We start from the raw sequence: 10,946 nt of genomic DNA, 5'->3' as shown, positions 1-10,946 counted from the left end.
TTTTGATATTCGACCTAATTTGGCACTCTGCCTTAATGTTTTCTCTGTAGCAGTCAAAAGCCAGAAGGTTAAAAAAATATTCAACAAAATCCCAATATTTTTAATCAAAAATCACTTGAAATTTTTACTCAAATGGTTATTACTCAATATTTGCCAAATAATCCATCAACTTTTGGAATATTCTCTCTATTCATTTTTTTACATTCAGTTCTTCTGGAAGCTTTGGGGTGGAAGTGGTCACGATGGATTTTTTGAAAGCTCTTAGAAGCTCATTTTCCATTGAGATATAGAAGAAAAGGTATCTGCGAATATTCCAAAGCAGGAAGATTGTTAAAATTATTCTATTTAGAATTTTTCAATGCGCGCTACTGTTTCTTTAATATTGCTCAATTCTAACTCAAAGAAATGAAAGATTGAATAATATTTTTTTAACGCAATATTTACTCGGTATTGATAAACGCACTTTGGGGAAAAAAAAGCTCCCTTCACGAAGAAGATTAAAAAAGACCAAAAGCTCAAATTCATTTATCATTACTGTGCAGACTCTGCAGGCCTAAAGTTAAACGTTGAACGTTTGGATTCGTTGGAAAAGCCGCAAAGAGAAGTGGAGAAAATCAAATTGAAATTGTCCGTGGACGATTCACTCGCGAAGGTAAATAAAGCGCAAAATGTTGATTTTATTCCAATATCAGGAATCTCCATTCTATATATTATACGTCTGCATGTACTGTATACATCTAAAATAAAGCCATAGGGTACATCAAATAAATCCCAAACCCTCCCCCGAAAATTGATCTGCAATGTTTGCAACGTGTGCCTGTCTAAACAGTAAGAATTCCATCAACTATTATGCAGGTACATGAGAGCTTATCAATTGGTTTATGTTTAATGTCATGTTGTTAGATAAAACACTCACCCATTAAATGAACAGCAACTGCGGGTGGCATCACAAAGAGGCCGACTAGCCAGTCAGCCACGGCTAGACTCATGACGAAGCAATTGGTCACAGTCCTCAAGCGCCTCGTGGTAATCACGGATAATATCACAAGGGTATTTCCAATCACTGTTATCACAATGAGGATACAGAATAGGCTCACGAGAGCAATGTCTGTCCAATTTAAAGCACTGATGCGATTCTCCTTTGTCCCATCCACCATCGTCCTGTTGCCCCGTGTGGCGTATGTTGTCTCATAAATGATATCAATGGTTGCACTTGTACTCGGTACCGTGGGTAAATGTGAGAAATCCTCGAGCACGGAAATGCCATCGTATATATTATTCCTAATTGTTGTTGTTGAAACTCTGTACGCCATGTCCAAGTGGGTGCTGGTCGACATTACCAATTTATTTATCATGCCGAATGAATTCATCATGCCTCGCGCTATTTATCACTGAGAACATTCCATGTTTCATTTTTTGTTGTTGTTCACTCTTTATTTTCAATAATATATATCCTTGTTTTGTTCACTCAATCACTCTTGGGGGGAGGGAAAACACTTTTCTTTGATTGCAAAGTTTGTTTAATTATGGAGGTAATGGCAAGAGTAACATCCCACCATCATCTCATCGCCTTCGCCACGGTGGATTCTGCGAAAATGTTACTTGCACACAATATATTATTTATGCGAGACCACGCTGGAGTGCTCTTCTTCAATCAATTAACTCAATGATAGCGAATTTTCAATTAATTTTCAATTGCCACACACTTCCGATTTATTTCTGGTTTAGCAAATTTTCAATTGTCATTCAGTTAAATTTGCTATGTGCTCTACGTATGTGTGATGATGTGTTATGTACTTATGTATGTTAGGTAAAAGGCTATGAGGGAAGAATATATATTGTTTATCACGATAATACCTACAATATACAGCAGGTGGAGTACATTAAAGAATGTAATTTCTCATGAGTATTTATAGCAAGAGGTGCCTGCCTTTACATTGACTATTCCAGGAAAGGCAGGGCAATGTCTGTGGGTGCGTATGGTGTTGCCACTTTCCTTTTGCAGTAAAACCAAAATGGTTTTTGTTAAAATAATTCTGAGAAACAGGCTTCGAAAACATTTTGTCGTGTCACTCTGCATTAGGATCAAATTATTGTTTGAGTAAGGAAAAAAAAGAGAAGAAATTAAGCTTTTGGTGCAAAGAAAGAAAAAAAATTCATTAAATAAAATCTCAGCTTTTACTTATATGTCTATATTTACAGCACATGAATTTGTCTCATTATTAAAGCACAGCAAATAGCATTAACATTTAATTTGGATATTTATTTGCAACATATACATATGTATGTATGTATCTCTGTTGTAACTATTGCCCTGACTATTGCGTAACATGCTATATGTTTTAGCACTATTTCATCGCGTACATTGAATTTGAATCATAAATACGGTAATAAACGCAACAAAGGCAAATAACTTTCAATTTGTACATAATATTGACATAAATAAAACATTTTTGCTCCACTTTTTAAATTCATGACCAAGAACATACAACCAGTGAAAGGATCTTTCCAATCGTTTGGTCCTGGGGGTTGGTAACAACTCTAAGACGGCGATGGACGTAGAAGGCTATAAACTCATTCAAATGAATAAATTAAATTGAATTGAAATTGAATGCATCCCCCTTCTCCTAAAATATAAATTATCTTTTTCCGCGAATAAAGAATATTTAATAGTAATTTGAATATTTAAAAGGGACTGAAAATAATTGGATTTTTTGGTGTGAAAATACTTGGTGTTGGCCACGAAGTGGGACACCAACTAATAATAAATGACAAAAAAAACAGAAAGCATAATTAAATGGAGTGAAAAATTTTTGAAGAGCAATTTTAGATTAATTTTAAAAGTGCTCTGTGTTTAATTATAAAACATAAAATGGAAAAGGCATGAATAAATGATTCTAGTTACCAAAAATTATGTGATTGATGACCTAATTTAGTCGAATCACCTCTGGCACGTTGACTTTTTATCCACCCACACATTTTGGTATTTTCCTTGTGAAATTATTCATTTTTTTCTTGTGAATTTTCCGACGAGTCAGCGATGGTTAACAAGTGGGAATTTTTTTTTCAAATTAATTTCTTGTACATTTTTATAACAATTTATTTTTCTTCTGGGCTTTATCAAGGAGTTTCCTTTTGGCAATCTATAGCTAGTAATTACTTTAAATATCCTAACTCATTAAAAAATATGTTTACTTGCAGCTAATATACATATGCTTCATTACAAAATAATTCTGCATTAGTATCGCTGTCTGAAGCAGTGATTAATTTGTTAAATATTTCCTGCTAAAGGGATTCTAATCTGATTCTAAAACTTCTGTTAACCTCCAACAGAACCTCGCAAAATACTTTCTCTTTCATAAAGCATATGCGTCATTGCTTGATTCCAGATAAAATCTCCTGTTGATAGCATTTTTATTGAGAAAAAACCCAGTTTTATTACAATAAAAAGAATATGTAACAATGAACATAAAACTCATTAAACTAAGAAATACACTAAACACTTTGCAAGAACCCATAATTTATTATGTAGAAAATAGAAAATAGCAAAATGAATAATTGGTGTCGCAAATTTTGAATTTTAGAACAATGCTTTTCCGCATTTTCCCAAGTTATCTGATAATGGAGAACCTATATTGTACTTTCCTTGAATGTTTAATGTTCCTCTGCAGTATATTTCTCCCATTTGAAGAATTTATATAAGACAAAATTGGGGTCATGGTCCATTTGCTAGCCGCACAGAAGAGAAAAGACCTTTTTAATTTTTTAAAATTGGGGCAAAATGTTATGAAATGTTCTGCTCCTATATTTATAGGGTTCATACATTCGTATTTACATCTATGTACTGTTTGTGACAGCAATTAGAGGATATTTTTACATTTAGTAAGTTGAGTCTTTCATCTTTGAATCATTGAAATCTCTCAATGTTGGAACTTTAGCGGCGTATGCGAACAACCAATTTCCGCAATTTCCTCACAAATATATTATTATTTTTTTTCTACAACCCCCCCCCCCATGCCACGTCGACACATGTAGATAATTTAGAGAACATCCTTTTGGAAAATAAATAAATCAGTGGGGAAACAAATCGACTTGTCATCCCAGATATTTTCTCTGCTTGAAATGAGAAACCCCCGGGGAGGGATATTCTTGGGGTTTATGCGGTACAGGGCTCCGAAGAGGGTGACCCCGGGAGGTCTTCGTGTTTGCAGTACTATGTGGCTTGATATGAAGATCCTCTTACTTTTTTTTTTTCTTGAAAAAAAAATTTCTTTCAGAGGTCGGATTTATATTCCACCAAAAATTCACTTACGGGCTGTGATTCTTCCTTCAGAGGTCAGTCTAAGTGTGAAGTTTGATAAAGATTTGGTGGTGCAAACTCTGGGGGAAGGCTAACTCGCGCATTGGCTGTGATTCGTGGCGCGAGTCATCCTTCCCCAGAGTTTGCACCACCAAATCTTTATCAAATTTCACACTTAGACTGACCTCTGAAGGAAGAATCACAGCCCGTAAGTGAAACTTACCAGTACATTCCCCTTTCTGATTAATCGATACTCTGCAGCTATTTATTTTTATTAGACTTTGCATTTACATATATTTAACTTGGCCTCTGAAGGAAGAATCACAGCCCGTAAGTGAAACTTACCATGTACATTCCCTTTTCTTATTAATCTATACTCTGCTATATATATTTTACCGTTATATTTTACTTTGCATTTACATTTATATTTATATACCTTATATATAAGGCGCCCCGCTTCGCGGGGCGCCCAATAGTTAGCTTACTAATTAAACATGTAACTATATATCGAGGGTTGGAAAATACACTATACTAAGTCGAGTTAGTATAGTATATTTTTAACGCATTTTTCGATTGTTTTTGATGTCCCTCATCTTCCCTCAAAAGGACAAATTCGAATATTTGTTCCCTACAAAGTTACAGCGAAAACTGTAAAAAAAATTTACATAAGAAGCAATGTAAATCTCAAACTTCAAATCGCTCTCCTGAAAATCAACAAAAATGAGTTAGTATAGTATATTTTCCAACCCTCGATATAGGATGGTCAAGATAACATGGACCGCTTTTATAGGTTTAGCCCATAAGAACGGTCCATCTTATCTTGACCACCCTATATATTTATATTTTAACGTTATATTTTACTCTGCATTTATATTCATATACCTTATATATAAGGCGCCCCGCTTCGCGGGGCGCCTAAGAATTTGCGTATTAATTAAATAAAAAATTAAAACCCTTTTATCTCCTGAACGGCTCCATAGATTTTCTTATATGACCTATCGTTGGAAAGGTCTTGATCTCAGCTATTATATACTAAAATTTTAACGAAATGCATAGTACAGTTTTTGAGATATTTAAACTTAAAAATTTTGGATATGCAAAATATTGACTTTAGCGCCTCTTGTGGTCATTTCTCGAAGTTGCAATGTTCTAGACATTTGAAGGGTTTCACGAAACCTTTCATTTGCGCTTGAGTTGATCGAAATCGGACTTGTAGAACCCGAGATATGACATGCCAACTTTGGAAGGCTATATCTCGAGAACGGCAACATAGATTTTCTTTATTTTTGGCATGGAGCTAGATAATATAGTTAGCTATAACATATGAAAATTTGAAGAAAATGCATCGTGTAGTTTTCGAGATATTCATCGAAAACTAATCGAAAATTTTATTTTTGATTTTTGGCCCCCTAGCGGTCACTTTTGAAACTTCGGATGTTCTAGAGAGTTGTAGGGCTTGTTGAGATCTTTCATTTGACCCCGGGTTGATCAAAATCGGTCAAGCCGTTTTCGAGTTATGGTCGATTTTCGATGAAAAATTGTGGTGGCCATATTGACTAAACGGCTTGACCGATTTTCGAAAATGAGGTATCGTTGGAAAGGTCTTGATGGCCCCTACAACATATCAAAATTTCAGATTTTTAGCTATTACAGGGGCTGAGATATAGCGAAAACAAAATTTTGAGGTTATTCAAAATGGCGGACGGAGGGGTGGGGGGTGGATTTGACCTCATAATCGGATGTCTTCCGGTCGATATTTAAACTTTGCCGTTTACCGCAAGTCTCTATCTATTACCGTTCTCTTGTAATTTAGCAAAAGGTTCCGGACGGCCGGACGGACGGCCGGACGGACGGACGGCCGGAAAATTTTTTTTTGACATACGTTTTTTGGAATGTGGGGACCCTAATTCGTGCTCATCCCAAGTTTGAGCCCGATCGGACAACATTGCATTTTAGGTGGTACACAGAAGCTGTGCTATTCTTTTCTTCGAAAGAATCACAGCTAAAAGGGACGGAGGGGAGTTAAGTTGTATATCATAATACGTTTTGCCATGATGGATTGAGTGAAGTAAAATGCCCATTGTGGGTTTGTGAAATGAGCTTGAGAATTGCGGCGTATGAGGGTTTATGCATGGAAGATATTTTCTAATTTAAAACAGATTGAAATTTTTTGGATTTTCACCGGAACTTGAAGAGAAGAAAATACCAACTCTCCACGTCAAATGTTCTTTAATCCCGGTCCTATGGACTGATTTTTTATTTATTATGCTTGGTTAACCGCCCAAAGAGCTTTCATGTTCTGAACCTCCTCTCTGTATATGATGCAGATTCCTCAAGCTCCCTTTTTTCACACACGAAAAAACTTGAAATTTTTTTTTTCATACATATAGCGGAAAATCATATGAGGTATAACCTCCGTGGAGGATTCAATCCTTTTCCGGCTATATACAATTTCACCCCTATAGGCGTATCTTTTGACCTTTCGGAAAACAGTTTGTAAGTTATTATGTATGTGTGTTAAGAGGAGGCACTTTAAACTGGAGGACATAGCTTCGCTCTTCACATTTTCACTGTGTTTAGTTGTTGGGAGAACCTCTTGGAAAGCATCTTGAGTAAGGAGGAATCCATTCAATGTTGAAATACACGGATGTAATTCTCCAGGTGCGAACGTCTTCGTGGGACAATGAGTAGGAGATTGCGGTAAGAGATGGTACGTTTGTTAATTTATTATTTTGTAGGCGGACGTTCTTACTTTTTTCCCGATAAGAATCCTATTAATGGAACAATTGCCCTTTTGTTATTCTGAATTATGCATAAATTTTGAAAGGCATAAAAGAAAGATTCTACGTGTATTTTATTTTAACCATTTCAATCCCACACAATTCACAAAATGACGTCTTCATTTTTTTGCGAATGATGAAGGATCTATATGAAATTTTGATTCGAAAAATTTGACGTCTTCTTCCGCGAAATTAAGGGGGTTTGTACATTAAAATTTGCAAAATTAGTATAAAATGGGAAATACCCCATTAAAACATTACCATAATTGTTCGAAGAATCCTCATGGGGATGAAATTGCGAATAAATTAGCAAAGTTTGGTTTGGTTGTGGCAATAACTAATTTTAGTGGTGTTCCCTGGATTATGTTGGAAAAATAGCCACACTTTTATTTAATTACAACCATCGACTACTTTCAATTATTATACACCCCACAAACCCCACAAAATGGAGCGCAGTGTGAATTATTGTGGTAAATTAAAGCTATTTGGAAGCTTTTTTTTGCACTTAAGTATTCGCCAAGAAAATTAAAATTCTTTCAATTAAAAAACCATTTCATTCGAAAGATTCTTAATTGATTTTGATTTTGGCAAAATATCTTTGTAAGCCTCGTTATTATTTTTTACAACTTCTCTTATTTTTTTTTATACGCTACGCAATAACTTTTATTTCGCAGTGTCCTGGTTGGCAAAGAATATCTTAATATATAAAGCTGAAAAGTCTGTCTGTCTGTGGCACATGAACTCCTCCGAAACGGCTGGGCCGATTTTGATGAAATTTGGTATGGGGGTAGAGGGGGTCAATACGAGTTGCAAGCGCTATATGGGATTCCGCCCCGACCCCCCTTTATAGCGCCCCCACAGAAAAACTGATTTTTTTCCCATTTTCTACCTACTGAAGGGTCAGATAACGGATTTTTTTATTTAAAAAATTTTTCGGGGTACCGTATTATTCATCCCCCCAACTAATATACGCCCCTTTATAAAGCTTAAAATGGTGATTGCTCACACGTGATTGGGGGCTCGGGTTGACTAGTAAGTAATATTTATAATCGTATATTCTTTTATGGACTATTATTGTTCTTAAATCTACATATTCTTATTCCCCAATAAAATTATCTAGTCTAGATAACTATAAAAAAAAGCTATGCTCGTGAGAAAGAAATAAAATTAAAGAGTATTTGATTAGACAATGTAAAAGTCCAGCCGGGTAAACTTTTTCTACGCAAAGTTTCATTTATGTAATAATTAATAAATTTTCGTACCTATTTGGACGTAGTTTAGGAAATTGATTTTTTCCTGTTAACTTAAGAACCAATCAATTGAATTGAATTTATTGAACTTATTTGATGTTCTTGCCCTGAGCTACAATACAAAAAATTGGACTATACAAAATATTATGATTCTTGATAGAATTTCTCATCACATTCACCCTGTTTTACACATATTACAATAACTAAATAAAATTGATTGCATCGTGTGCGAGAAAAAAGTTCCCAAAAAATATCAACTATGCAAATTTTGGAAAATTTCTGTGGCTATAATGCTTGAGGCATTTAAATTAAATCTACCGGAGCAAATTCATTAAATGCCAACGCAACAGCAAAATGAAATAAATACTGAATAGCTCTTAATTTCTTTGGGCGGAGAGAGAGAGAGTGAAAAGCTGCATAAACTTGAGGAAAAGCCCTTCAAAGTGTCGTCCTTATGATGTCCAACTATGGGATTAATGAGAAACTCTCCAGCACATCTTGCTCTTGAGTGTATAAAATTGCTTCAAAAGATGCCCAAAAGAGGATGATGGGGCAGTTCTCTTGAGATGTCAAAAATTTTCTTATTACTGCGGCATCCTTATGTATCCTTTTGTGTGTACAATAAATACTTTAAAATGGACTTTTATTAATTATTGTAAGATCCCTCTTTTGAAATTGTGTGATACTCTCATTTACTTTTTTGAGTGCGGTGAAAGCTTTTGGGGAGCTATGGCTTTTTCAATTAAAATGTATAAGTAAACCTTATATTTTGTGCAAAACTGTGTGTTTGTGTGGCTCCTTGCAGGGAGGAATTTACCGCAGAGCAGCCCAAAAGGAGCCACTTTTTCTCCTCAAACCACCAAAGCAAGCAATCTTCTTCTTTGGGAAGAAGTTGAGAGCAATTTTTGCTGAATATTGAGTGTAATTTGGATGTTGAAAAGCCACTTAGGAGAAATTTATATGAGAGTGGTTTTTGTACCATGTAGACCAAATGATATATCTATTTTTGGTTCATTTTTCATACTAAAATATTTTATCGTTGTTTTGTAAAAGGAGGAACGATTGGCTGATTGTATATAAACCATACATTTAGATGGTTATACAGATTACATTTCTCATTTACCAATGATTACATGAATTATACATACATACATATATGTACATGGGGCATCTCATATGCGGGAAATATGCATGAGATGTGTGGCTTTGTACATGGGGATTGACATGTATATAATTAGATATGTATGGAATTATAAACATATAGATGCACAAGGAATCTTTTTGAGTTTAACGAAGAGCGTACAGTGTGTGTTTTGAATATCATCCACCACAATTCACATTACGCGAAGCCCGTGGGCACATTTTTTTTCCTGTTCGCTATGTGCTTTTTATCTTGTTCAATTAGACGATGTTTTCACTATCATCATTAGATTGTCAACACTATGTAATGATTCAGACTGTTGCAAACACACACAGTATACAATAAATATTATCATTTAATTACAATATTGGTTCCTTTTTTCACTGTGAGCAATTTTTTTCGCTATGGCTTTCGCAAACACCCACATAAAACTTTGTTGATATTTGTCGAAAGACTATTTGAACATTTGTTGAATTAAAAAATTAAAATTGAATACAAGTTGAAAATGTATATGGAAGGTTTATTTGACAAACTAAAACCGTTTTTTAAATATAATAATTCAAAAAGCAAAATGCAATAGAGTTTTGTGGTGCAAAGTGGCCGAGAGAAGAGATGAAAACTCATGCAGACAGATAAATTGAATATTTTAAATTGAATTTCAGAACAAAAGCCGCAATAAAAATGAACTCGCGAATTTTCTATATGTAGCGGAGTTTGTGGGAAAAAAAACGACAAAAAAAGAGTGCCCACCACCAGAATATAAAAGAGTGGTACAATCTCTAAAGTTTATTCATTTTGAGGACGCTCAGCCACAGACACTTCACCTTTTCGTGTTTTTTTTTTTCTATCTAAAAGGAAAATAAAATTATATTTATAACTTCCGAACGACTGTTGCATGAATCTTCAAATTTTTTGTTGTTTTAAATAAATTCACATCCTTTTAGACAAAAGAAAATATTAAATTTATGAGATTTTTTTTACGAAGTTTTTTTTTTTGGGGGAAGAAAAAACGGAAACTCCTTTGTTGTAAAAATACCGCGCGCGAAAAAAAAGAGATAAAGAAGCGATGCAACACCTTAGGAAGGTAGAGCGTAACTATTATGCGTGAGAGATAAAAAATTCGATTGGGCCTCCCAAAAAATTTCATTTATGAGGGAATCAACCACACAAATAGCCTCTCTCCTATATACACACCGTATAAACTTCTTTATTCTCCGTGTGGCGCAAAAAAAATCACTCGCACATTTGGCTCGGTATTCCTTGGGAAGAGAACTGAAGTAGTCACATACAGCTCATATTTGAGACTGGTATAGGTCGAGATTTACCTTCACTATACACTGGCCTATGTGCGCGGGCGCAGCGAGTGCAAAAAAAAGGCGGCAGGAGAGAAAGAGCTTTTCCCACTTTCACCCACATCCCACTTGGTTTTCGCTTCTCCCTGTTTTGTCATCTGACTGATGGATTCTACTTTACAT

The 10,946-nt window shown here is 35.0% G+C and overlaps 1 protein-coding gene across 2 annotated transcripts in view; it reads right to left on the bottom strand.

Moving 5' to 3' along the window:
• LOC129788920 (probable G-protein coupled receptor No18) overlaps window positions 1-10,777 on the bottom strand; it is a 24,043-nt gene extending 13,266 nt beyond the window's left edge. Inside the window, exons 1-3 of one of the 2 annotated variants that reach the window (XM_055825358.1) lie at window positions 10,666-10,777; window positions 9,634-9,925; window positions 917-1,648 (exon numbers count right to left, since the gene is read on the bottom strand). In XM_055825358.1, coding sequence (XP_055681333.1) covers window positions 917-1,373 — 457 coding nt within the window. In that variant the 5' untranslated portion in view covers window positions 1,374-1,648; window positions 9,634-9,925; window positions 10,666-10,777. Of the gene's footprint in view, window positions 1-916; window positions 2,279-9,633; window positions 9,926-10,665 lie in introns of those variants that run through there. The other variant, XM_055825357.1, reaches the window with a different exon arrangement.
• Window positions 10,778-10,946: the final 169 nt, after the last annotated feature.

Source organism: Lutzomyia longipalpis, chromosome 2 (genome assembly GCF_024334085.1).
Source record: "Lutzomyia longipalpis isolate SR_M1_2022 chromosome 2, ASM2433408v1".
NCBI lineage: Eukaryota > Metazoa > Arthropoda > Insecta > Diptera > Psychodidae > Lutzomyia > Lutzomyia longipalpis.
Note: the sequence above shows the minus strand (reverse complement) of the source record. Positions and strands in the feature narration are given on the sequence as shown.